At 41.1% G+C, this 27,597-nt stretch overlaps 3 protein-coding genes across 5 annotated transcripts; 2 read left to right on the forward strand and 1 right to left on the reverse strand.

Moving 5' to 3' along the window:
* The first annotated feature begins 1,008 nt into the window (after positions 1 to 1,008).
* Positions 1,009 to 9,667, forward strand: tlcd1 (TLC domain containing 1). Its single transcript, XM_012839789.3, has 4 exons — positions 1,009 to 1,899; positions 3,672 to 3,754; positions 6,087 to 6,169; positions 8,208 to 9,667. Exons 1-4 carry the CDS (start codon positions 1,694 to 1,696, stop codon positions 8,610 to 8,612), a joined length of 777 nt encoding a protein of 258 aa, XP_012695243.1. The 5' UTR covers positions 1,009 to 1,693; the 3' UTR covers positions 8,613 to 9,667.
* A 3,839-nt stretch (positions 9,668 to 13,506) lies between these two features.
* zgc:174895 (uncharacterized protein LOC100126024 homolog) lies at positions 13,507 to 27,590 on the reverse strand. 2 transcript variants are annotated; one of them, XM_012839795.2, is made up of 5 exons: positions 26,288 to 27,590; positions 25,997 to 26,090; positions 25,211 to 25,357; positions 22,372 to 22,467; positions 13,507 to 13,836 (listed from the first exon to the last, which is right to left on the reverse strand). In XM_012839795.2, exons 1-5 carry the CDS (start codon positions 26,408 to 26,410, stop codon positions 13,784 to 13,786), a joined length of 513 nt encoding a protein of 170 aa, XP_012695249.1. In that variant the 5' UTR covers positions 26,411 to 27,590; the 3' UTR covers positions 13,507 to 13,783. The 2 variants fall into 2 exon arrangements, with proteins under 2 accessions (XP_012695249.1, XP_012695248.1); XM_012839794.2 differs by lacking the exon at positions 13,507 to 13,836 and adding an exon at positions 21,153 to 21,924.
* Positions 16,513 to 21,242, forward strand: rab34a (RAB34, member RAS oncogene family a). Of its 2 annotated transcripts, none has more exons than XM_031573495.2 (11): positions 16,513 to 16,830; positions 17,415 to 17,478; positions 17,830 to 17,921; positions 18,044 to 18,112; positions 18,288 to 18,389; positions 18,481 to 18,545; positions 18,704 to 18,755; positions 18,857 to 18,938; positions 19,528 to 19,618; positions 19,946 to 20,053; positions 20,375 to 21,242. In XM_031573495.2, exons 2-11 carry the CDS (start codon positions 17,425 to 17,427, stop codon positions 20,440 to 20,442), a joined length of 783 nt encoding a protein of 260 aa, XP_031429355.1. In that variant the 5' UTR covers positions 16,513 to 16,830; positions 17,415 to 17,424; the 3' UTR covers positions 20,443 to 21,242. The 2 variants fall into 2 exon arrangements, with proteins under 2 accessions (XP_031429355.1, XP_012695246.1); XM_012839792.3 differs by having other exon boundaries at positions 16,515 to 16,830; positions 18,047 to 18,112.
* Positions 27,591 to 27,597: the final 7 nt, after the last annotated feature.

The following is a 27,597-nucleotide window of genomic DNA, read 5'->3' on the forward strand; positions in this document are numbered from 1 at the left end:
AGAAATACCTGGAAAGACATGAGAATGAGACAAAAACAACAGCTTCTAATTGATTACTGATTCTGTGATCTCCCTTTTCGCCTTGAAATGAAAGCAATATGAAATGCTATGAATGTTGACAAACCAGAGCAAGCCAGTTCACTGTGGTATTGGTGGGTTCCCTAGCTTTGTCTAGGCTTGCAGAGGATTTCAGAGGACTGTGTGTGTATGTGTGTGTGTGTGTGTGCGTGTGTGTGTGTGTGTGTGTGTGTGTGTGTGTGTGTGTGTGTGTGTGTGTGTGTGTGTGTGTGTGTGTGTGTGTGTGTGTGTGTGTGTGTGTGTGTGTGTGTGTGTGTGTGTGCATGTGTGTGTGTGTGTGTGTGTGTTTGTGTGTGTGTGTGTGTGTGTGTGTGTGTGTGTGTTTGTGTGTGTGTGTGTGTGTGTGTGTATCTCATTGTTGAGCTGCTGCTGCATGCCTCATGTCTCTCTCACCAATGCTGCTGTTGCTGCTGGTGCTCAATCGACACTTCCTCTCGAACCCCTCCCCCTACGGTAGAGGCCAGCTGTGGGGAGTGCCACTGGTATGAAAGGAAGGAGGAAAATCAAACACAAGTTTATGTATGGAGTTTCACCCTTTCCCTCTACTCTCTCTCTCTCTCTGTCTGTCTCTTTCTCTAACTCTCTCTCTCTCTCTCTCTTGTGATCTCACTCTCTCTGTTCCAATCGGAGAGGAAGTGGCATGCCCTATTCCACAAGTAGGTGATATATGCAATTTAAAGTTGCCAAACTGTCCTCTCCCTCCCCTCGCCTGTGTTTACAACTCAGAGCGAACGAGACAAACACTTTCTCCTGCATCTCGAGTGCCACAGCAAATAAAGGGCCAACTGACTGCTTGCCTCGGGCAGTAGCATGACCCAAAGTTGGCTTGCATTACAGCACAAGTCATGCTTGTTTTTAAAACATGTGAGATGGAACTGAACAGCTCCTCCCTCACTGTGTAGTTGTCTCCAAGCAGACAGGCCACCACCCTCAACGACTCTCTTCCTCTCTCGCTGCGCTCTCTCAACAACTCTCTCGCTCTCTCTCTCTCTCTCTCTGTGACAAGAACCCTCCCCCTCCACGCCTTGAGACTGGCTGAGCAGCAACACAGATGCACAGAGCCAGAGAGAGTGAGAGAACGAGAGATAAAGAGAGAGAGAGAAACAGAGAGAGTGGAAGAAAGGACAGTAAGGAGTAAAAAACGGTGGAGGTGAATGGAGAATTTCTTGAGGAGCTTCCCATGCTGGTTCAGGAAGTGAACGAGAGAGAAGAGAGGAGAGGAGCAGAGAGGAACCGAGTGGAGAGAAGACGCGCCTACAGAACTCAGAGGAACAAGCCATTCAGGAATCTCTTGCAAGGAGCTGAGGGGGAGCGAGTGAGCAGCCCCCCTGGAAGAGCAGCACTTCCCCACGCCCTCCTCCGGACTCTACTCACACACTTACAGACACACACAAACACACACCCACCACACCTACAAGAAGGAGTGAGTGTGGTACGAGGGCATTATTGGAAGTGAGTAAAGAGAAGAGAGGAAGGGGAAGGATTGGGGGAAAGCTGGAGCAAGGGCGAAAGAAAGAGAGGAACTGAAGTAAAAAGAAACAACAGTACATCAAGGGGTTAAGGAGTAGAGAGCGGGAGGAGAGACAGAGAGAGCGAGAGAGAGAAACAGAGAAAGATGGAGGCCCTGCTGCCGATACTGCAGGGGCACCCAGGACTCTCGGTGGTGGGCTTCGCCATGGCCTTCCGGTGCGTCCACTACCTGCAGCGGAACCTGCCCGTGCCAAAGGTGGTGAAGAATGACGCCTTCCGCTACTGGAAGTGGAGGAATCTGTCCGTGTCGCTGGTCCACTCCACACTGACCGGCATCTGGGCCGTGACCTGGTAAGTGGGCCCCCGATATGGGCAGGGGGTAACTGGGGTGTCCATTGTTCATTCACAGAGACTTCACATGATGTTCCAATGAAGGTGGCTGGTAGCAACGTGTGGACAAGGCATAGTTTACACACACAAACACACTCACACAGAAGCACACACATGCGCATGTGCTCTTTCATAACCAGTCAGGCACACGCACAAACAAACAGGAACACATATGCATGCACTCGTACATGCATAGACACAGACATGCAGACACACACTCACTCACAACGCACAAAGCACACACACACATATAGATAGATGACTTCTGCGCGACTTCAGAATTTGACCAATGGTCTGAACTCCGATTAAGTGCCAGTTGCAGAAAGTAGTTGAGTTTTCTGGAAATTTTGGTGGTATGTATGTCTCAACGCTATCCAAATTTTTTATCTAGACTTGATCAACAGGTTTTTATGGCACCATACAAAACATATGAAATATAGTCTAATGTAAATACTTTGAGGAACTTTTCTGGTCATGAATAGGTCCCTGGTTAGGATTTGGATTACACATGTGCACATGGAGACTTTCTCTTACCACCCATGCATTGTTGCACAGGGACATGTCAGTGGAATTCAGTGGAATATCTCTTTGCAAGGAGTGGCAAACCATTGTAAAACCACTGAGATTTTGAAACTGGAAAAACCTGTGAGCCAGAAAAACGATTAAGCATTAAGTTGGGCTGCTATGACACAGGCACCCCGCCCATTTGTTGACCAGAATGTTCTGTGTGCAACGTGTTGGGAAGACTACAGCGAAGACAACGTAGCCCTCACACAGCACTAGGGCCACTTATACTCCTCACTCCTCACTCCTCAGTGACCACAAGAAGCATAACTTCAGGTGAACACTATGGTAAAGCTTTACAAGAAGCATAACTTCAGGTGAACACTATATTAAAGCTTTACAAGAAGCATAACTTCAAGTGAACACTATATTAAAGCTTTACAAGAAGCATAACTTCAGGTGAACACTATGGTAAAGCTTTACAAGAAGCATAACTTCAGGTGAACACTATATTAAAGCTTTAAAGGAAGCAAGAGACCAGAGAGTAGGAAGGACGACTTGTCAATGCTGTTGAACCTAAAGCTAATCTAAACCACTGTTGAGAGATATACCCCAGAACTATGAAATCAATTATCCTTACCATTAGTTCATGCAGTCGTCTGGAAATATATCGGGATGTGTGCACCCACCAACTACTGGACCTCTACCCATACCTTTGTTTGGAAATTACATCTTTAAAAACTGTTGATGTATTATTACATGCATGACCCCACAGGGACTCTGACCTTTCATACATATGCAGGGACTTAACATAAACCCCAAAGTTAAACGGAGGCTATTTACCACACAACCATGTATAATTACAGACATTTGCCCAATGAATACTGTTCAATATCCGGTTGAAGATGACTGTACTGATAAGCAACAATGAATTGTGGCACTTTTATTTATTGAAGGAGGGGAACTTAAAAAAAACTACACAGACAGTGATGTACAAATGGCATGGATGTATTGGTTTTAAGCTGGTTTCACAGTTTAACTGTAATTTCATAGACCATGGAGATTTCATAAAGATAATAGCTTGATAAATACTAAAATCAACTGTGCTGCCATGCAGAGAAATATCTGTGCTCAATGATATGGTTCATGATATGGGTTAGGGATGAGGTGGAAAAAAATAAAACCTTTTCCTGTTTTAATGTTTTTTTTATATATGTTACTCCTCTCAGCTTGGTCCTGGAGCCTAAGATGCTGCAGAACATCTTTTCCTTCCACACGCCAGCCTCCTATCTCCTCGTCTGTGTTTCTTCAGGTCAGTAGCCCTTGGTTTGCTGTCATTCAAGTCTTTGAACAGAGAGGAGTTATGATACACATATACAAGTGTGTTGTTTTACAAGTGTGTTGTTTTATTTGTAGAAAATCATTAACAGCCTGATTGAACTCAGGGACCAATGTGCACATATTCACACAGAGAAACACATACAAATACACACGCTCATATTTGCAAAAGGCACAGACGTACACTCACATGCACACACACACACACACACACACACACACACACACACACACACACACACACACACACACACACACACAGTCCTCTGAAATCCTCTGCAAGCCTAGACAAAGCTAGGGAACCCACCAATACCACAGTGAACTGGCTTGCTCTGGTTTGTCAACATTCATAGCATTTCATATTGCTTTCATTTCAAGGCGAAAAGGGAGATCACATACAAATTTAACGTTAAATGTTCACTAATCCCTAGTTTGAACAATTAGCTAGGTACAAGAGGGAAATTTGATCAGCTTTCTTCCCACAAAAAAAGTCCACCTTCCTTTAGTCCTTAGAAGAAGAGACACTCCTTGCTCAGAAAATCCCAGTGGTGTTACCTGATCTGACATGAGCTCCCAAACAAACCCCCTCTGGCCTCCACAGAGAGCGAAACCCCCACCTGCAGCGGAATCACGCAACGCAGTCATTATGCAAGCTCCTGCTCTCCCCTGAGAACAAGCCGTAAACAAGCCAGGGATCCAATGGGACTCCTCTCCCATCCTGACACGTGGGAATGCTCAAGGCACTCGCGCTGTCGGAGTCACTGCTTGTTACCAATTACTTAATTCACCATCCACCCTGATTGCCACCAACTCTGCAACAGACAGCAACCAACTCAGCGCTGATAAGGCACAGATAGAGTGTATTTGTGCCAAATCAGGGCCAGATATGATCCACAGCTATTCAAGTAGTAAATATGGTGGCAGGTGCTACATGAGGTAATCCAGTCATTAGCTGGTAATGGGGTTTCCAGTCAACAAATGAGAATACAGCTTTAGCCTTCCCATGGATAACAGTGTGAAGACATTAGGCCTATTTGATCGTCTGGACCCCCGTAGTGCTGCACCTTTAGGCCAAGTCTACCTGCGCAGTGATCTAAATGTCCTCCATTCAGTCTGACCAGTCGAATAAAAAAAAGGCCTTGGTGGAATACGACAGCGTGATCATGTGATCATGAAGGAGAAACTGACTGTGCACTGTTAGAAGGCAGCAATGAAGGACAGTGACAATAATATGATGATATTATTTGGATTGGCTTCAGCTGTTGGGTTTACAAGGTTGTCCACAGTTCTGCTTGTGGCTGTGGTCTACACTAGGCAAGGTAGATCTAAAGGTAGCTTACTGTTGTTTGTGCGCTAAAATATTACATAATTTGTGAAAATATATTAGGTTTTTTGCTTAACACAACTTCAATGGATAAAAACTCATGTAAATTAGTTCATGCCCGCCATTTTGACTGATCCCTTGGTCTTGGTGCATTAAGGTGTACAATGGTTACCCTCCTTGTAGAAAAGGCGACCAGTTGAATATGCTAACTATACTGTGCTAAGTGCTAAGATGCTAATTGTTTGCCTTTTTTGACAGTAGTGATGCTTCAGTGACCAGTGGGCTCAATCCCAATGCGCTGTTTGATCTGTTTGCTCTTCAGATTTACACAGCTGAGTTGGTGCTGCTGTAAAGTTGTAAAAGTATTACTTACGTTCGGAAAAAATATGCCACTTGTATCAGATACAAAAACAAACAAATACGAACAAAACTATTCACCGTTGAATAAAAAGTCAGATGGTGTGATGCTCTAACCATCCTCAGGCCAGAGCCCCCTGATTATATAAACAGCATATCCTGTTTTTCTCTGACCTGCGTCAAGAGGAAGAGGCAGCCCACCACACATCAATCAAAAAATGGCGACCGCAAGAGCACTGTGTTCCTCTATGTCACACAGCAAGGTTAAGGCTCTCTCTCTCTGACATGAGAAACCACACGTGCAACACCAGAGGGGACTCTGTAGGGTGTGAGCACACTGCTCATGAGTCACGACAAACACGTGTCATGGCTTTTGCTGTTTCTTGCATGCACAACCTGTTTTCATTCATGACAAGTTATAGAAGAGTATCAAAATGGTTGAAATATGTTACATTTAGTTCATGTATAGGAAGATGGGGAGATATAATACTCTCAAAATGACAATGCTGTTAAAAATGTCACCATGCTAGTTGGAGAAAATGAAAGTAAGGTTAAGAGAAATGAAAGTGTGCAAAGTTAAGAGAATGTTAAGAGTAATGTTTTTGATTCATTTGTTTTGGGACAGGGTACTTTGTACAGGATGCCTGTGATATCATCTTAACGGGTCATGCAAGAGGCTCGTGGGAGTTCTTGGTGCATCATTTTCTGGTGAGTTGCTTCTTCCTCTATCATATGATAGTCTGTGTGTGGCAACCTTGTCATTTTGGAATTTCTCAAATGCACAATCTGCACAATCCTTCAGTGATTTCTAGTACCTCCGATTTAAATGCGTATTCAACCGAACTCCAGTGACCTCTCTGACAAGAGGGTACATTTTCAGCAGAGCACGGGGGCTGTATTCTACATTCATGCGTCCAAATGAATACCACTGTGTGTTGTTTCCATCGGCCACGGAATCACAAAGCTCACTTTGTTTGTCAGGCAGAATGTTTACTGGGACACTGAATTGTGCCACAGAGCATCCCAAGGCCAGGCGCAATCACAGATGTAGGATACAGATTCTGTATATCAGTAGCTGAGTGGCCATGATGGCTGCTCCACCACTACTAACTCCCCCACAACAATTATACCAATTATACCCTCTCTGACACTAAGCACACACCCTTTAAACATGGTTTTTAACCAGTGCTCAACACTGTTGGGATTGTTCGCTCATCATAGTGAAACAATTACCAAAGTAAAACAAAATAACGCAATCCGGAGTAAAAGCTTAAAAGAAAAGATTATTAGCAATGAGGAGCAGATGACTGCCAAGTGGTCATGGACACAGCAGCACTGATTCTTTCAACCAGTATTGAAGTTGACCGCAGCTCCATTAGCTGCCATCAGGCTTTTGGTTATCAGGCTTCACAGGTGTGTTTGGCAAAGGCGTCATATGGCAGCATCACCTTATCTTATCTTAGTGAAATGGTTTGTTCAACCTTATCTTGGTTTCATGTCGCATGGGTAAGGTTGCCAACCGTCCTGTAAAACATGGAATCATCCCGTAATTGGAAACTAAAAGACGTGTTTTTTACTTACTGAACTGATACGGGACACGCTTTGTGTCGTATTTTTTAGAGTAAATTCAGTGCAAATCTATGGGAGAGAAATATTACAGGTTAGACTATTAAGACAGGGCTATTTGTATGAGATAGAAGTAAACCCTGCTGTTCTCCCTCAGCCTGTCTGAGATGAGCGGGCCAGGAGTGGAGAGGGTGCTGCATGATCAGCTGAAGAGTGCAGTTAGTTAGAGGTCTGTTTGCTGAGTATATAGGGCTGGGATCTTCTAGGAAATCTGTTTTAAGGAGGAGGTGGATGGGAGTGGGAACACAGAGTAGAGGTAGAGTAAAGTTGGAGTGTGCTTCCTAAAGAAGTTGTTGAGCAACTACCACCGCTTAATAATAGAGAAGCTATCATTCTGAACACACTCTCTTTTAGTCTCAACATTGGTTGCTCAAGAACGCTTTCTTGACATACTGACATATGAGATACTGACATATTACATGCTGACATATTACATACTGACATATGAGATTGTTTACGTATCTGGAAAAAGTCCTTCAGTGTGCCTGACTTCCAACTGTATGAATGTGTGAGTTGTGGATTTGTAGAGTTTTGTGAGAGTTGGGTAGGCCTATTGTAGTCGCTTTTCAATTGACCATCACGCAGTAAACACATCATTACCCATAGGAAATGTTTAAACTTTGATAGCTCAGGAGGTCTAGATGTGATCTCATTTTTGTTTCAATTATGTATAAATTTAAGCAAAGATATTTTTCCTAAAATTCCTTAGGAGAAACAGATTGAGACAGAAATGAGATGGGGCACTTCATTGAATGGTTAAAAAAGCGTCACTCTCGGACACCCAGATTGCTTTCTGTCCGAGTAAGTGCCTGATTTGCAAATTTCATTGGCAAAATTGGCAATCTTACTATACTTTAACTTCTCACTGATATTTGTGCCCTCTGGACCTCTATGAATTATTACTTTTTTACGCGTTGTCGGTTGTTTAAAAAGAAAGGCTAAACACTGCAAAATGCAGCGTAATGACGTGTTTGCGTGATGGTCAGTTGAAGTGATTGTGATAGGCCAACGTAAGGATGACACAATCTCATCCAATCAATTACATTTCTGTGAATGTAATTACAAATTAGAATTATGGTTCTTTTTGCCATGTCCTGATGCTTATCCATCTCCTCCTCAGGTACTGGGTAGCTTCCTGTACACTTTGTTCACGGGGCACTACGTAGCGGGAGCCGTCATCGCCTTACTGGTAGAGATTAACAGCGTTACGCTGCACACACGTCTGATGCTGAAGCTAGCAGGGGCCCAGTTCACGCCGCTCTTCAGCGTCAACAAGTTGCTCAACCTCTTCACCTACGTGTGCTTCCGCCTCAGTGCCCAGTTTTACCTCACCTGGTTCATCATGCAGAACTACAGCTGGCTGGACCACGCAGGCTACTTCCTGGTCACCATGTTCCTCATGAACATCATGATCCTGATCTACTTCTACAGACTGATACGTGCCGACTTCTTCCCGCGCCAGAAGAGACATGCGGAGCAGAATGGCACGCATAGCAACAACAGCACCAAGTTCCTCAACGACTAAGAAGGCAAAGATTTTGAAAACTTTTCTGTTTTTTTCTATGTTTGATTTTTATTTTAATTATAATTTTGTATCTGTTTTGGTTTTGTATGTGCTTGGTTTCCTTGGAGGTCCTAAACAAGAACTTTGCCGTGACTCCCTCACACCTTGCAAGCGATTCCCATTAAAACCAAGCAAAACGCTTGTGATCTGAAACAGCGAACCGCGTCCAGAGTTTCTGACTCAACACCAGTTTACTTCTGCTATGTTTACATCCTGCCTGACTACATCCTGCATATTCAGATACCCTTTATATCCCTGTGCATGTTGGTGGTCTTCTAGTGGGAGACAGCAAAGACAGCTGCCACAGTGCAGGCCTTTAGGTAGACTCTCACCTGACATGAAGCCCCATACAGGCTGAAAGTCAACCTCCCAACGTGCAAGAGACTGGCTGGTCATATCATATAGGCTGTGATTGACCCAAATTGTTTGAATGTTTGTAATTTACTTGAACTAATTGCTGTTCTGATTGGAGTTGTATAAATCCATGGCCATGTCAAATATCCCTCTGTTTTGTGGAAGGAAAGTCTAAGCCCATACATTTAATCGTTAATTCCTAAACCAGGATAATTGTGTTATAAACATTGCATATCTTGTAGGTTGAGCTCCCATTCTGCCAGTGGGTACTGTGCACAAAGCAATCCATGAACAAACCCTATTGCAAATCAGTTGGTTGGTGCATAACAAAACAGAACTATGTTTCCTAAATGCATTGTTATTGCCATGTGAGGCATAATTCAAGTATTTCAAGTAGTCAAGTATGAAAGTACAAACAAATGGGAATATTTCTGAATTACTACTCCAGTTAAAAAGTATTCGCATGTTCTGAAAACATCCAGAATGAATATCTTTCAAATGTGTGTTTAATGATTGACAATAACATACTTACGGTGTTGGGGAAGTTACTGTGAAGGCATAGTTTTGCAAGCTACCAATTACTTAAGTTGAACTACAGCAAAACTACCCTAGGGAGAAATCTAGTTGATAAAATATAATAATAAATCAAACATAATACAAAATGCCTTCTTGTTCTCAGGTCATGAATAAACCTAAAATAAAACACCCCACTATTCATGGGAAGGTGCAAGTAATGTCAGCATTGTTTTTGTATACAACGACCAGTCAAACACCTGCCTTCCAGAAACTAGAGTCCAGGTGGGGGTATTGCAACAAGCAGGATTATTCAGTTAGCCAGGTAACTTTTAAAATAGCAACAACTTCTCTGAACATTTTTGAATAAACAGCCATAACCAATACTTATTACTAATTGACATCTTATATGTTATGAGTTTAACAAATTCAGATTCAAAACATATAGCCAAATATTTTTCACAGGTGATCTGACAATCCAGCTTGGGACCAAGCAAAGTCAGTGTTAATACACTCACTTTATTATGTGCTCTTATATTTGTGTTCAACGTCTTTGCAGTAGAGAATCAAGATTCAAGAACTTTATTGTCATTGTGCAAGTACAACAAAACTGCCATTTTTTCAACCACAAATGGTGCCTTTAAGACTTCACACATATTTACAAATACATAACAAAACAGGAATGAGACAGGGAAATATATACAACTAAAAAGTGAAGAAGAGAGTGTATTTACTTGGCTTGGCTCAAGTAAAAATGTAGATTTTGTCGGTAGAGCTAGTCAGTGTTGTGTATTTTTCTTAAGTATGGCCATGGAGATTCAGGAGGTTTATCCATGATGTTGTCACTGTGTGAGCACTGAGCAACGCCCACCCTTTTGCACATGCATGATACAAAGGTCAAGTGTGTGGTGGCAGCCTGACGAATGCATTGCCTGGGCATGTCTTCACAGCGGTCAGAGTGAAAGAAAAAGAGGCCAGGGCTGATCAAAGGGGATTAAATTACAGTAGAACCAATGGTTAATTACATGTAGTTCCCTACTCCCCAACACTGCATACATATTGCTGTTGAATATAAAACAGTAAATTACAGCTTCCAGCAAAGATGTACCAGCTTTAGGAACAACAATGAAAAAAAATAGAAACATCTAAGAGATGACAGCCTCAAGCTACATCTGACTCTCATAATCATGTTAGTGTTTCCAAAGCTTAACGATCCCAGCAGGGTGGAGGTATAACAGAGGACAGACATACCACCACCCATTTTGAATACTTACACAAGGCTTTTGTCTCAAAGTACTCCAAGACCACCCTGTGGTGACTGGTCCCCATTTACACTAAAAATAAACATCCTAGTCATTGGAGAAATGTGAGCAGTCCTGCTGGGAAATGGCTGTATGAATCACAGTATGTATTTGCTTAAAATGGATACACACTGGATATCAAAGTTGCACAGGTTTTTTTCCAATGTGTTTTCCTGTATTCTTGTGTTTTGCGAAGACTTGAAGGGCATCTGACTAGACTACAAGAGAATTCATGTCAAAACTACTGGCCACTCTGCCTCAGCTCTTACTCCTGGCACTGAAGGTGGCATGAGCCCATCCCAACCTCACACCGACCTACTAACAGATGGTGTCACAAGTGTGCTTCACTCCACTCTTGACACCATTGCACCACTGCAAACAGAAAGGACTTGCCCCACTGACTAGACTCGTGTACTTACACAAATTTCTCAAGAACGAGAATGGAAATGGTACTCCGCGAAACTTAAGGTATTTCACCTGGCATGGAAGGATAGCCCTGTAAGATATAAAAAAAACACTTTCTGATGCAAAAAAAGTATTCTTCATTGATTGAAAACAATAAAAACAACCAAAGGTTTCTCTTCAAAACATTTTCTAGACCAAAAAAAAAAAAACATCGCAATCTCACACTGTGTTCTGTAGCAGAACCGATTTTATAATCTTTTTCAATAACAATATTTTAACAATGAGAGAAAATAATTCACAGTCTCCTCCCCCTCCATGACCCTATAGCCCTTCCAGGATGCACTACCTCTGTAACACCCCCACAACCTGTTGCATTCCTAGAATCCTTCACACCCATTGACCTCCCTTAACTCACTTCCCTGACCTCCTCATCTACGTAAATCATCAACGTGCCCACTAGACCCCATCCCTACAAAACTACTTAAACATGCACTACCCTTGTTAACTGAGACGCTACTTGATGATCAATTCACTAATTCCAGGATATGTTCCACAGTCATTCAAAATATCAGTGATCAAACCATCTCTAACCATCTCTAAGCAGTGACCAAACCAACTATAAGCCTATATCCAACCTCCCTTTCTTGTCATAAATACTTGAAAAAGTAATAGCAAAGCAACACACGACTTTTCTACATGAAAAAACAATATCCAAGAAGATCTCTAATCTGGCTTTAGAGCCCATCACAGTACTGAAACACCCTTAGTCAAAGTTCTGAATGACCTACTAATCACATCTGATCATGTGTGCATTTAAATACTGGTTCGTCTAGACCTAGTGCTGCTTCCGACACTATTGATCATCATATTTCCTTACAAAGACGTGAACATGTTGGTATCAAAGGATGTGCTCTATCCTTGTTTAGGTCTTACTTTTCTGACCATCTTCATGTCCACAATGAGCCATCCAATCACACTAGAGTAATTTATGGAGCTCCCCAAGGCTCTGTGCCCCTGCTCTTCTCTCTACATGCTACGCTAAGGTGCTATAATAAGGAAGCATGGTATTAACTTCCATTGCTATGCTGATGATACCCAACTTTACCTATCCATGAAACCTGACAGAATTGTACAACTATCCAAGATAGAAGCTTGCCTGAAAGATGTAAAAGCTTTCCTGCTCCTTAATTCAGATAAAACTGAGGTTATGCTTGGCCCTTAACAATTGAAAAGGATCTAACCATCTCCCCACATCTCATTAACATCCAACACTAGCACCAACAATCTCAGTGTTATTATTAACCAAGACCTCCTACCCGACTCACACATAAAACAGATCTCAAAGACATAATTCTTTCGTCTACACAATATTGTCAAAATCTGAAAAGTCCTATCCCTCCAAGATGCAGTCAAACTAATCCACGCTTTTATTACATTGAAACTAGACTTCTGCAATACGCCTGTCTGGATGTAGCAACAATTAAATAAAGAGCCTCCAACTTATACAGAACGCTGCCACTCGCACACTTACTAGAACTAAAAAATATGAACATATCTCACCTGTTCTTGCCTCACAGCACTGGCTCCCTGTCAAAAGTAGAAAAGTACTCTTTCTAACATACAAAGCCCAAACGCGCCATATTACCTCAAGGAATTAGTTGTCCCCTACTGCCCAACAAGACCTCTTCCTTCCCAGAGTGCAGGTCTCATTATAATTCCAAGAATATCAAAAAGCACAAAAGGAGGCAGAGCCCTCTACTATCGAACATAACCTCCAGTGGAAAAATCTTCCTGCCTCCATCTGAGAAGCAGACACCCTTTTCATCTTTAAATTTAGACTTAAAGACATTCCTCTTTAGGGCATCCTATAGTCATAAATAATGCATCAAAAACCCAGCAACTGTCGCAACATACTTCATACTTCCTGTCAGCCATGTTGTTGTGTTTACCAGCAGTGGGCTACAGACAGCACATGTTGTACTGTGTAGGAGGGCCTTTACAGATCCTGGGTACAGCATGCGGCCCGTTTTGCGGCTGTCGCCAGCCAGTTGTGCACTGTTGCTGTATCCTGCCACCCTTGCTATCCTGTATAACTAAAACTCCCATGTATATCAGCCAACATAACTAAACATAACTCATCAAAACGAAACATAAACAAAATTCCCGAACACCATGCCGGGCAGCCTCTCCCTCTTCTTCGGTATCATATTATACTAAGGCGTTAATACTGATAAAGTGGCCATATTACCCACTATTAATTGTTTACCTAATTTATCTCTTTATCTGTTTATCAAATTGATATTTACTAGCCGAATTTTCTCTCTCTTATAGTGTGACCCTTGCTCACAAATGCCGATGGCTGTGAAAACATTGTTCAGGTTGTAAAGCGCTTTGAGGAGATTTTATTGTAAAAAAAATACACAACATTTTTTTAAAAGGTATACCTAATTAAAGTTGTTTACGTTTCCCAAACAATCTATTACGAGTTCTCCTAAGAGTTAACATCCTACATATACCTTTAGAGGCTGAATCCATGTTTCTGGTATCGACTTTTGTCATTCACGTTGGTTTGATCTTGGTGGCCATGGTACAGATTGGAGCGTAGGTGATCACTATTAGAAAGAACATCAACAAGAAATATAAAAAAGACATAAAAAACATAAAACATAAAAAAGTTCCCAAATAAGGACAGCTGTAGGCTAGATGCTACTCACATAATGTATTAGCAAGGGATTAAAAATGAATGTGTCATTCATTTATATATTTGTTTTTTATTTGTATTTAATGAAGCACAAAATGGAATGCAACACATATCTTGGCCTTGGTTAGAGTTAGGGTTAGCCGGCCTAGAATATTATAATCAGACTAGAGGGTCTTTGTTTTGAATTGTTCAGTCAGAAGCTAAATAAATAACTATTTGATTATTTAAATGTTTAGAAATAAATCATTAATATCTTCCAAAGATACTGAATCTTTTCATCAATACATGTTACATTTTATCTCTATATGAGATGAGGAGACAAGTTACATAATACACTTAATATAAACTAATGTGGAGATGTGTTTATTTATAGGTATGTGATAATCAACAAGACTTAGATTGACGTTTTTCCTCAATGAAACATCTGTCATACTGATAGAAATATGAAACTTTGACTTTAATCAAGTATGTATGTGTGTTAATGCCTTTGTGAGCTGAAACATGACTTTTCTGTTTCTGTACATCTTTGATTCTTAATTGCTGACATTTCTAACTCTGTGTATGTGTTTAAATGTGTACCTTCTCTGTGTGTGCGTAAGCAAGGGCTGATAAGAAGAACTAGTGGTCCTTCTTTTCTGCCTTGTTGATGCATTACGTTGCAAAAAGCATAGCAAGATGACCTCGACGTGAGAAACCCACCACATGGTTATCTCTACTATTGATTTGACTCGATTAAATATTTTTCCAAGTCAGAAGTGACAACCTTTAACCCGAACCTTACCTCCTTTAACCCCCAAACTATTTGAACTATTCTGAGATTCTGGAACTATAGTGGTACCCAAAGTCCCCCCACACCTGTATACTGTCCATATTCATTTCTTAAAGGCTTAAGTTAAGATGGGATATATTACTTGACTATTGAGAAAGAGAGAGGTCTGGTATTGCAGACTTAGCAAACTATTATTTACAAGCATTTAATCCCTTAACAGAGTAATAATAATAATAATAATAATAAATTACTCTGCATTGATTTAACGGTGGTCATTAGTACTTTGTTGAGTGCATTTCCTGAGTACAATGTTAATTGTGGGACCAAGTGATTCTTTGCGATGTAATTACAACTTATTTCAGACACGTAGGTGAGCTTGATATTTACATATCTGTTTCAATGACAGCTGATTCAAGCTCCAGAAGACCGCAACTTCTCATGTACTTTGAAATTTTAAAAAGAAAAACGTCTTCCCACTTTCCTCCTCATCCTTAATCTAGTGTTTGCTTTTATCGCTTCTCACTTGTAAGCCACTTTGGATAAAAGCATCTGCTGAATGACTGTATGTAAATAGGCTATACTCTCCTAAAACTAGTGCTACCAAGGATGACTCCCACCTCAACTGGCTGTAACCTTCATATTGAGAAAGGAGCTTTATATACAGATGAAAGGATTACTATGTCCTGGCAACAGCACAATGCCTCTCCTTTCGAGGACATAAATGGAGGCATGACCATACTAATTACTGTGCCAGGCTAACTGTATAATTTTGTGTAGTTTGATGCTTCTAAGCTAGTTTCAAACAGGGGTGCCACTTGGAATCTCTGGGGAAGAGATTTGACTACCACACATTTTACCCTTACAAAGCTCTGCAACTGAAAAATTGGCACAATGCACCCCAGCTCTTTTACCAGTGTGATTAAACGACCTTCTTTTTTTTCTGTGACTACAATTAGATCATCTTTAATTATTAGAATTCCACAGGTTTATCAAGGGTTTACAGTCATACATTTTGTTATCCATGTAATTGCTCTAATCTAATTGTCTCAAAAAGTCTTCCTTAGAAAACTGCCTGGAGTTACAGAGAACTACAAGCTGCCCCTTGTGACTTGGGTGACACTATTTCAGTAGATGGTCTAGTGCTGCCATCTATCAGTCGCTTGGAGGCAACTGGCAGAATGAAGGAAGGAAGGTAGTTTCTATAGCTCTGACAGATGCCATAGAAACATCTACAAACAGCCAAGCTATATTTACACACAATGAACAATGAAAAGATGCAAATGGTATGACAATATATTTGTTGTTTTTTTAACAGCTATTTGTTTGACATCCTCACACTTAAAGTCAATACGGGTTCCCCTGAATATTTCACTCTGTTGACTCTGCTGCTTTGACAAGCCTATTGGTTTAAATAATACTTCAACAGCAAAGGATGTTGGGATTAAAATGAAACCCAATGCTACATGGGTGTTGTAGTTCCTTGTTCAATTTTCTCAACTTTTTTCAGAGGCTGAGAGATTTCAAACAGGGCTCTTATTAAATCGTTTGCATGAATCTGGTAATTCTGGTGGACATAAATGATCAGCCCATATTGCTGCATAACTTTTCATTTGCTTTTCCAGAGAAATTCTTATTTTACTATCAAATTAAGTTGATATTTTGGAAAGAAACGATGAATTATTAATGAAAACATATTCAATTATCTTCAAAGCAGTTTCATGAAGCTAAATATGTAATCGTGTAATAAAGTGAACACCAACAAATTTACGAAGAGGATGGCCATTTCCAGTAGCCTTTCTGCTTTTAACGGGACGGGGTCATTGCATTCCTCTGACGCCAGGGGGATAGGGCGCGCTCCTGAAGAGGAAAAACACTGGAATCTGCTGAAAAAGTCGAGAAGTGTGTACAACCCCTCAATTTAATCGAAGTCATCTGTCTGCCATCTCATCCACTTCCGTGGGCTAAGGTTTTCGTTTTTCCTGTAGTCTGCATAGAAACCTATGGCCAGTGCTGTGGATATGCGCTGAAGCTGACTGAGGAGTCCTTTTGAATTTTTTGGGAACGGCACACTTTTCTTCGTGTAGTGGAAGATCCACCGAGATTTATCCACGCGGACAGCGGAAAAGATTCATTTTGGTAGCTACGTCATTACTTTTTGAGTGTGAAACATCTTCCTTTCAAAGTTTTACAGTAACGTTGTCCCGGGATTTAGCAACAGTTTATGTCAGCAAATGGAGCATATGTATCAATCTTTGTTGTTTTAGATTCGTATCTTAGCATTCGCAGATGAATCCTTGAAGAAAGCTGTGTCGATTTACAGGTTCTCTTTAGTTATTAATTTTGCCTAATGTGGTATTCATTCTGGGGTTGCATGGCACGAACAATGTTGTTTCTTTGATTAGTTTTTGAGCTAGGATACGTGTATCTCTTTGTTCTTCGAAATACTTTTGGGATTAACTAACGGAGATTAGCGCATCACCACAACTCCAAGGTGCCAAATGGCATTTCGTGATCATGCAGTAGTCAAATTTGGTCACATAGCAACAGCCTAACTAGAGGGAAAAGTCAAATAACAAATAAAACGCGTCTTAGTGTTTTTAAGACACAGTGTAGCCTATATTTTGTTAACTATTCCTAAAATACATCAGTCATTTTGATGTATTGCAGAGGCCCACAAAATGCATCACTATGTCTGTCCTGCATATCCCCTCCTCTCCCAGAGCTGCCGACATGAGTGTGCTGCCGCCCATTCGGAGGGATCGGGTCATAGCCGAGCTGCCTCCGGTAGGCCTAGTGGATTCTCTGACATTAACTTCATATAAACACAATGCAGAACGGCTTTATTGTTCTTGTAAATCAAATAAACTCTGCACAACAGTGCAGGTACACTCTCTCGCTCTCTCTCTCTCACACACACACACACACACACACTCACATTGTGTAACAAGTCATGAACAGGTCAGGAGACGCACACACACACACGCATATTGTGTTATGTGCCTTGGACAAATCATTAGGAACACACATACTGTGGAACCAGACAGGGACAAGTCAAATAAATAACACACACACACACACACTATATTTGTTGCTGGCTGTCAGTATGCTTTACTGTGCTACTCTCTTTTATTCCAGTGCTTCAGCAAAGAGGCTGCCCTGCACACCAAGGAGGAATTCCACCCCAAAGTCAAGACAGCGTGCCAGGAACAAAAGACTGGCACAGTGGGGTGAGCTGGAAACTTATTACCAACACAAAAAGGACACATAGCAAAGACTGAAGCTATTCCAGGAGCCTGTTTTCTGTCTGAAATTAAATCAGCTAATTCTTCACTCCACCCTTTCTGTCTAGCAGGTTTAAGATCTCCAAGGTCATTGTCGTGGGTGACCTTGCTGTGGGCAAAACCTGTCTGATTAATAGGTAAGCTGACCAAAAGCGTCTTGGCTTAATATTTCATTGGAGGGGGGAGGGGGTTGAAAAGCTATAATGAAAAGCCTGTGCGAGACAAAGGCTTTTAACCCTAACCTTTAGCCACCCATTTCCACCTCCCCTTCACAGAAATTTGTAAACATACTCTTCATGCTTTTCATTACAGGTTTTGTAAGGACACTTTTGACAAGAACTACAAGGCCACCATAGGCGTGGACTTTGAGATGGAGCGGTTTGAGGTCCTGGGTGTCCCTTTCAGCTTGCAGCTGTGAGTGTTTGTGACTAGACTCTTAAATTAATGAATCATTTGAGTCTGTGTCCCACAGTACTGGTCATGACCCCATTTCTATTTTATGTAGGTGGGATACTGCAGGGCAGGAGAGATTTAAATGTATTGCCTCTACATACTACAGAGGGGCTCAAGGTACACAAATGAAGTTCTATGGCTCTATATTACACCACTATGAGGTCTGTGTCTGATGCAGACATATCAGACAATTCACGGAAATTAAGTTTACCAACTGAAAGAGTTTAATTGGTTTGAGTTTCAAAATCATGTTATTTTTTTTTTGTATCTCCCAGCGATCATAATTGTGTTTGACTTGACGGATGTGTCATCGCTGGCTCATGCCAGGTGAGTCATTAGTGTTCCTGCCCTTTGTGCATTCCCTCATATTATTCTGATGTGCTGTTCCTCATGGAATGTAAACCTGGCATCTTTGTCTCCCGCCTCAGGCAGTGGCTGGAAGATGCGATGAAGGAGAATGACCCGTCCAGTGTGATGCTCTTCCTGGTTGGCACCAAGAAAGACCTGAGTGTGTGTGGTTTGACATTCCATTCCTGAAGCTCCGTGCCTGCGGCGACAAACGATCCCTCTTTGAGTTTAAGCAGCGTAGTCTAGGCTCTGCTGGAAATGTTTCTTGTGGAAGGGAGGGTCTAACTTGGCAAGAGGCCATAGTCCTCTGACCACGGAGTATGCCGGGTCTGTTGAACACGCAGACCTCAAAAATGTGTTCGGTCTTTGTCTCCTGCAAGATCAGCATCAACCTTAGAAGGCAGACATGTTGCATTTTTCTGTTTTCTCATAGAACAACTAATTAAAAGTAGATAATAATAATAAAGCCTCACTGTTTACCCCCTTACATTGTGCACTGCAGCTAGAAGTGAGGCCTCAAAGCCAGCAAGTCAATTAAGTCACTCTTTGTTCCTTTGTGGCTCTAAGTGGCCTACTGCTCCAGTATGTTCTCCATGCTGTATTTCATGGCTGGATCATGGCTATCAGGAGGGCTGCCTGTCCTAAAATGAGCCCTGCTCCATCCCCCATCGCCTTAAGTGTGTAAATGTTTGTATGGGAGGTGGTTGTTGCTCTGGAAAGGCTAATGTTTACTTCTCTCTTTCTTGTGCAGTCCCCTGCACAGTATGGTCAGATTGAGGAGGATGCTGTGCGACTCTCGGAGGAGATCAAAGCTGAGTACTGGGCTGTCTCTGCTCTATTAGGTCAGTAGGCCTTCATCACGACTCCTGTTGCTTTTCAGCGATTTCCACAGGTCTAGTGCTGTAGTGCCACAGGAACTGATAAGTGTTTGCCTTTAAGTGAAATGATCTTTGGATTCAGTTTGTGACAAATTACACCGCATTCAAAATATCAACTTGGGTAAACTCTTGAGTGTGCATGTTTTCGCGTTTCTGGTTAAACGTCAAAATGATAATAACAGGATGACATGCGCAGTCATTTTAAAAGATCCTTTTGTGAATCGGTGCTTGTTTCCAGGTTAATTCATGTCACCGGATAGCCATGTTAACTCTCTTGTGTTGTGGTTCCAGGAGAGGGCGTGAGGGAGTTTTTCTTCCGTGTGGCGTCCCTAACCTTCGAGGCCAACGTCCTAGCAGAGCTGGAGAAGAGTGGATCGCGACGCATCGGGGAAGTTATTAGTAAGTATTGGCCTGGTCTTCTTAAACAATACTCTCATTTAATTTAAAGCGGAGCACCAAAATATGTAAGCAGTAAAAGACAACATTCTTTCAAAGGCCCGGTGTGGATGGACAACATCCAAGGTCATGTACATTTGATTTTGGGGAGGAATGTCCTAAGTGGTTAATTGGGCGTTTTAACACAAACCATTTTTTTTAGCTATGTCTTTGCTTGAGATTCTCTGCAGATTTAGATTAGAATGCAACAGAATGGTTTGAGGAAGGGGGAAAAACCAGAAACGTTAAACACAGACTTAGAATTGCCTCTCTCATCTCTCCTAGAAATCACCAGCAATTCCAGCAACACACACACCACATCCAAGAAGAAGCACCCTAACTGCTGCCAATGACGGAGATCATTCTGGAATATATTCACTGAATGCTATAAGCGGAGAGCATACCAAACCCAGACACGTGTTCCTTCCTGCATAGGAAAGGTCTTAAAGGGGGGGTGACACAATGACAAGAGTGTTTACCTCTCAAAAAAATACAAAGAATTTTAGGGGCTGTCCAAAGACTGAGATTATTTATTCGATCTGTTTTTGTTCGTGAGGTTGGAATGTCAGCTGGCCTGGTGAGAGGTGATGTGTTTTTTTTGGTCGCCGCCCTAGTTTTTGTCCCACATGTGGTGAACCCTGAGAGTGTTATGCATAAGCATTTGAGAGTTTAAACAGCATTTTTTTTATTTACTTATTTTAGTATCATATAAATGGTAAGGAGTTGGTACTTTGCAAGTGTGTATCCTTTAAAAATGGATTGTTTTTGCGTTGCATCTTTAGACCAAGTTAAGTTGGTATGCTATGATTTCCTGTGTGTCCAATCAATATTTAGGTACAAATACAATGAGGGAGGTCCTGCAGTGTACTGAGAAGTAATGTAAAGTTAAAATGGTCCACGCAAAGTTTGTGGATAACCAGAGCAAACTATACATTACATATATGAGCTTACTGAGGAAAGTGGCAATTGTTTACAGCTTTAATAAGCCATCAAATGAGAGATGCAATACTACTAGTTATGTAATTAGAATATGTAGTTTGAATAATATTTGAAAGTCCCTCCATTTTTGCTTTTTTTTATTTTTGTCAAGTTATGCAAACATCACACAAGACTGCTAAAGAAAATAAAGATAACCTTTCTGAGGTAATGTCAACCAAGTATGTCTTTCTTATTATTGGTTATACATGTTAGAAAATGACCATGTTAGAAAATCGAGTTATATGTTCCATATGGGTTCTCTAAATCACATTACAGAACATGGGTGAGACACATCCACATGTAGTGAAAGCACTTCGTTTTAGAATCCTGCTTATCATTGTCAGTACCTAATATATCATTACATCTTTTATTAGTATTCCTTGTAGTTTCTATCAACACAAATTTATTTTGCCTGCAACATTTTATGGCTGAAGCAACTTTTTAAAGAAAAAAACAATTGCTGGCCATTTCTTATTTAGAAACTCTATTTTGCATATAGCTCCACCTTGTGGTTGGTGAAAAAAAAGGCACAATCCAAACATGTGCAAAACTGCACCATCCTCATGTGATTGCTAGAGATACAGGCTCCCTTGAGAGATTGTTATCTTTGGCTCTGTCTGTCTGTATCTCTTCAGGAAAAGACACTGTAAGCTTCCCACGCATTTCTGACAGTCCACCTCTCATTCCCACACTGTGTCCTGGGGTTCACTGTTTTTTTGGGCCAAAGACCTTGAAAGATTCCAGGTACTGGCTGTCGATCTGAGACTGGAGTTCCTCTGGGATGCAGTTGGAGTGCTTATAGTTCTGCTTTATCCACTTTCCTCCCTCGCTGTTCTCAATGGCTACTGCAGCAACACCTACACCCAATACGAGCAGAATCAGTGATTAATAACAATATAATTGGTGTTATATTTTATTAAAGGTATAGTTTGTTATTATTGCCATAATGTAATATTGCCCAGATGGTACATAGCCATAAACCAGTAGTTTTAACTTTACCGCCTTCACATAAACATTCTAATTTTCAACTAATCAGAGTTCTATGAGTATCTCACAGACATCTTTGACTGTGTCTGAAATATCAGACAGGTTGTCATTGCAGCATTGTCACTAATTATTTGTGTAGTTTGGTTGTTTATTTGTTTGTGTCACAATAATGTTTTATAGCCGAGACCTTTGTTCCCCTAATATCCAGTTGTGACAGACCAATCCAGAATACAGGTTGCTGATACTTCATTCAGGCTGATGGTTTTAAGGTTACCACGGACAACAAGGTTTTATGGTTCTAGTGACCCAGGACTCACCCACCACCGTGGCTCCTTGCTTCTCCACAAGCTGGATGGCTGCCTTCATGGTACCCCCTGTCTCAATCCACTGATCCACTATAAGTACCCTCAGGCCTGCAAGACACCATCACAGCTTTCATTGAACAGTGGTTCTTCTGAAAAGACTTGGAAAACTGCTAGATATATAGAGATAATATATAAGATATATATATAGATCACATATAAGTAATATATATGTTTCTATTCATAAAGGTAGGTTATTAAGCTCTGTTTTGTTTCCTATGTGTACAGATAAGTATACTACTACAGTAAACCCTGCAATTGTTTTAAGTTGAATTGTTGTTGGTGGAAATTAAAACACATGCTTCTACATGTTCTCATATGTGACGGTTCTACTTCATGACTTTTGTAAGGATTTGCGGTATGGTATATCCTGTCCTAGAACCGGAAGTTCCAACACAATGTTGTTGTCATGGAAAATAAGGTGAATATCCAGCCCTAGAATATGGGGAAACATGACAAAGCAGCCGCTGTGACCACCAATCATGTGGTCACCATAATCTCCCTAAAGGCAATCTCCTCATGGTCATCATTAACAAAAGAAAGGTCCACACCCTGCCATTGCTCTGATTGAAATCAACTGGAGGTGTAAACGACAGCCACCAATTGTAGTATGGGAACGGGGGTTGGCCACTGTGAACCATCTCAGGCAATGGGTCTGAGAAACCTGATTATCATACAGAACAACACATGGTTACCAGAAGCTTTTTTTCATTAAAAGCTTAGTTAATTTACATTAATAGCCTAGGAGGTAACTTAAACAGTATATATGGCTAAAGTTTGAGATGCTTGTTGTTCAGACCTACACTACTGAATCCAAAGTATCTTTCATGTGCTTCGTTACTGCTCTTTACTGGACTAAAGACATTTTCCCTTTTTTTAAACTGACAGCAGTTCAAATTTTGGAGGCACATAGGCAGAAGGTGGATTGTTCGTAAGATGGCAGCACACAGCATTCAGTAAGATGCAAGGATTCACTTCATCAGTAAGAAACGTTCAGGCTACAGTATGAAACATTTTAAATATGTGAACATTGGTCATGATGAAGGGAAGGCTATGTCATTCACAGTAGCATTTCACACAGCATCATTGGTAAAATAACAATAACCTGCACGGTATCAAGAACAAGTAAACAGTATGAAACATTTCAAACCAAATTTGCAAATGCAAGTAGCCTAGGCCATATTTTATTTAGTGACGTTAACCTGCATTAGTGTCTCAAGCCAGATTGTTTTTATAGCTTAGTTAGCTAACAAATATGCATGCTAACCTTATTTATTATTATGCTTCAGACTGTGTTTCTGTATTTTAACACTAAATAATGTCCTTGCTTATTATTCAAGAAGTAAAACATATCAATAGGAAAATGTATTATTATTATGCAAAAGTATTGTTGCATAATAATAATAATAATAATAAATACATTCATTCTTTTCTGCTACCTTACAGTAAACTATTAACACGTTGATAATAAGGTCTATTTCAATAATGTCCAAACCCACAGAAAACAAATAGAACAGAGAAAGAAACCAGTCAAAATGTCAAAAAATTTCACACATAGCGCTATTAGTGTTTCTTAGGTAAGCCAAGAACTGAAGAAACTGCATGCTGCATGTGGCTCACACACCACACACACAAAGGGTAATCGAAAGTAAAACTGCCTTCGTATAGTTAAAGAACATTATTGACCCCTTCCCCAGACCCCTTCCTTATAGATTTTCAAACCCTGGTTACGTGGTACGGCCCTGTGTAAGCCCACGCATTCATTCACAGGCAATGCAACAGTACGTAGCCTTTTACGTGTTATGTAACTGCGCAAGGGGCTTAAAACAGCGCTTATGTATCTTACGTGCTTACGTTTCTATGTTAAAACTGAGTATAAAGGCCCCTTTAGGTAGTTGGCTGTCTTTGTAGATTTGTAATAGTATGCACAAGAAGGGCCTTCATACTTCCCTGACGGGTACATGTAGCCATCCTAAGTAGCAGCAGGTCGTTCTCTCAGGGATCTACCTTTTATTCCAATGTAACCAAGTGACAACTGTGGTGTGTAGAGTTTCAATTGACAGGAACTTGTTCACTGAATTGGGGAGTGAAGAATGGCAAGAGGGGGCTTTTTTCCAGGAGGTCACTTCCTGCCTGGCTGGATGCGGTTGGTTAAACTGTATAGGCCTATGACGTCAGAAACTGAGTGAAGTCCAGTGTAACCAAGTTTTCACAGTATCCAAATGGACCCACAGCTTGACACCTGGAGGCCATCCACTGACCCACAGCAATTAGCAGGCTAGAGTGGTTTTCAGGTGGTTTGCTCTGCTTTTTCCATTTTTTAAGGCCTCTCTCATCTTGAAGTTGCAACAGGTTTATTTACAATTATCTTCAAATGAGTCAGTTAAGAACAATGAAAACTAAAAAAGAACAATTTGTCATGAGACATCAGTGAATTATCACTTTAGCTATTCAGTCAGAAGATATTTCTTTTGAATGACTTTAGTTTGAAAGGTTCTGAGGACCCACTGATATGACCATTAGTAAAATGGATCCTGTAATATACAAGACCATGCAGGAATTTTAGTTCTTGCAGAATCAATGACTAAACTTTGCAAGTAAAGATATGTGCCACTTAGTACATTCTCTATTCCTAAAACAATACTCCAACTGGCAGCTGGGGGGGGGGGGGGGGGGGGGGGGGGGGGCAGAAAACATTGGCCATGCAACAGAGCTTGGCCAACCCATGTTAATAGTTAAATAGGTAGTGTAGGGTTAACGTTGACCAGCCCGTATCAATAGTATAGCATGGTACCTGGCCTGAGCACATCCAGACGCACTTCCATCAGTTTCTCTCGTCCTGAATAGTCACTGTAATCTTGGGTTTGAGTTTCAACACACAAATGTCCTGCTTTACGGATGGCTAGGAAGCCTTTCCCAAGAGTGGTAGCCACAGCAGACCCTGATTAGAAATACGAGACATTATATGATATATGATGTTACATATTGTATATAAGTTTACAATGTACATAATTAAATGATATTATCACATACTGTATGATGTATGCATAATATTTAAAGAGGCAGTAGTCTAGGGAGTGTCTAACAGTAGTGAGCAACATATAGCTGACAACCATTACATTTCACAAGTTTTTATTCCAAGACTGCAAAACTCTATGGTGAATGGCCTGTGAAGCTTGGGGGAGTTGATCTACCTTTCACATGACCTTGTGTGCCATCAAAATGAATCTGAGGATGTTATACAAACCAGCTACCCACAGAAACACACTATAAGACTGTAGAAATCATGTAATGAAAACTGTAATCATTTTGATGTTGCTGTGATTTCCAGTTTAGTTGTCTGACTTATTTTTTGAAAGTATATTACTGATGGTTTGAGAGACAGAGAGAGAGAGAGAGAGAGAGAGAGAGAGAGAGACCAACACAGAGCGTGCTTCTAAATATAGTGGGTTCACCAGAGGGTTTCAATTTCTTCCTGTATCAGAGTGTGTGCTGTACTCAAAATAAAACACCCCCAGCGTATGTGAACTCATACGATGTTGCATGTGTGTGCCGGCACCTTGTTTCCCCCCCAATTTACCTAGAATGAATCCCATGGCATCTATGCCAGCAACAATGTCAATCGACTCATTCTGGAATGGTTTCAGCAGGTCCTTCACACAGTCAGATAATGCCTTGATCAAACAGTTAAACAGACACAAAAGGTACATTAACTGTAATAGTCAGTGTCTGTTATTCTGTACCAGTACTGTCACTATTTGTGAACAGGTTGGTGATTAAAGTCACCGGTGCTTGAGAAGGAATTAACTACATAGAAGTGTTACATGAAGACCACAACATGCAACGTATGCAAGAATACCACCGAGCATACCTGGGAGTTGCAATACAGCCTTGACGGGTCTAGCCAAGCAAATGTTGGTCCTTTGGTGTTAGGTGCCATGAGGGAGATATACCAGCCCTTTCCCCTGTCTTGTGGGACAGCCAAAGCGTCCATTCTTCAAGCTGAAGATCGAAGGAGAAGTAGACAGACCCGCACCCCAGTAGGCCCGATGTCCAAAGCCAAGGGGGGCGTACTCCGTTGACATTTGTGAGAACACTCAATACTGCCCTCTGTGAGTTGTTCAAAGAAACTATTCTATGCGTTTTGTATTTTTAAAAGTTTTGTAAGCGGAGGTGTAAAGTTGCATATTAAAACAAAAAGACTTGAGTAAGAAATATTTGCTTTGTCGTTGCATGCCAAGAACGTGTTATTCCGCTGATGTTGCTTTTTTGAAGACAGGGGAATGTCACGTTCCTTGTGAATAATTTGCACTTGGGGGAAAATGATCTATTTTGTCAGTTTAAACTGTTCTTAATTCAATCTCATTGGATACGTCTCATCGCCATTTTCTTCCTATTGTTGTTGTTATTATTGTTGTAATTGTTATTAAGAAGAAGGAGTCGATCATAATTGTACTGCTTCCAACACAATTCATTAGACCTAATTCATCTTTTGAACTTTACTATCGTAACGTTATAAACATAAAATCAGAGAAATATGTTTCGAATGGTTTATGCAGAAATGTCTGTCTTCTTCCGTGGGCTACTTCTGTCTGCCAAAACCTTTGCTTGTATTTTGTTTTCCATGCTTTCTATTTAGCATGGATATTCCGCAGCGTTTTTAAATTTTGGCCCCTTGGTACACTGAAAACCAAAATCATTGTTTGCATTAAAGTGGCAAAAGTTCAGCCAACAGATTAAACTCGCATTTGAATGGTCAGACATAACATTTGCTTGACAGCCGCACTGCCCGCACAGGTGCGTCTGACTCTCATGGGGCAATCAGTGATTTTCTACGCGACTAATTTTCTCTCCCAAATGTTACGATGCAGAAGTCGACCGAAGAGGAGTTGAGTCGTGACGGCACACATTCGATTGGATCAGTGACACAGACCTGGAAAGTATCTTTAACACATTGTCTTTTTTAATTTGGGTCTTTTTGACGGCATGCACTCCTGATGTGCGCTGGAATTCAACCTGACTTTTAACAGTCGCCGTATGGGATACACACCAAAAAGATTATGGAGCTTTGTGACGCCTCAGTGTTCCAGTGTCTCCCAAGTTGTGTGATCCACTGTTTATGCAATTCATTTATGGGCTGCATCATTTTTCCAATGTATGGCCAAAACTGTTATAACACGC

Source organism: Clupea harengus, chromosome 9 (assembly GCF_900700415.2).
Source record: "Clupea harengus chromosome 9, Ch_v2.0.2, whole genome shotgun sequence".
NCBI lineage: Eukaryota > Metazoa > Chordata > Actinopteri > Clupeiformes > Clupeidae > Clupea > Clupea harengus.

What these genes read in the sequence shown, in the direction of transcription:
- zgc:174895 (XM_012839794.2), bottom strand. Translation starts at nt 26,410, where the DNA reads ATGGACGCTTTGGCTGTCCCACAAGACAGGGGAAAGGGCTGGTATATC. An exon ending in GGCTGTATTGCAACTCCCAG is followed by an intron (nt 26,091 to 26,287) that starts GTATGCTCGGTG and finishes TGTTTGATCAAG; the next exon opens with GCATTATCTGACTGTGTGAA. An exon ending in TGCCATGGGATTCATTCTAG is followed by an intron (nt 25,358 to 25,996) that starts GTAAATTGGGGG and finishes ATTTCTAATCAG; the next exon opens with GGTCTGCTGTGGCTACCACT.
- tlcd1 (XM_012839789.3), top strand. Translation starts at nt 1,694, where the DNA reads ATGGAGGCCCTGCTGCCGATACTGCAGGGGCACCCAGGACTCTCGGTG. An exon ending in CCTCGTCTGTGTTTCTTCAG is followed by an intron (nt 3,755 to 6,086) that starts GTCAGTAGCCCT and finishes GTTTTGGGACAG; the next exon opens with GGTACTTTGTACAGGATGCC. An exon ending in TCTTGGTGCATCATTTTCTG is followed by an intron (nt 6,170 to 8,207) that starts GTGAGTTGCTTC and finishes TCTCCTCCTCAG; the next exon opens with GTACTGGGTAGCTTCCTGTA.
- rab34a (XM_031573495.2), top strand. Translation starts at nt 17,425, where the DNA reads ATGAGTGTGCTGCCGCCCATTCGGAGGGATCGGGTCATAGCCGAGCTG. An exon ending in TCATAGCCGAGCTGCCTCCG is followed by an intron (nt 17,479 to 17,829) that starts GTAGGCCTAGTG and finishes CTTTTATTCCAG; the next exon opens with TGCTTCAGCAAAGAGGCTGC. An exon ending in ATACTACAGAGGGGCTCAAG is followed by an intron (nt 18,546 to 18,703) that starts GTACACAAATGA and finishes TGTATCTCCCAG; the next exon opens with CGATCATAATTGTGTTTGAC.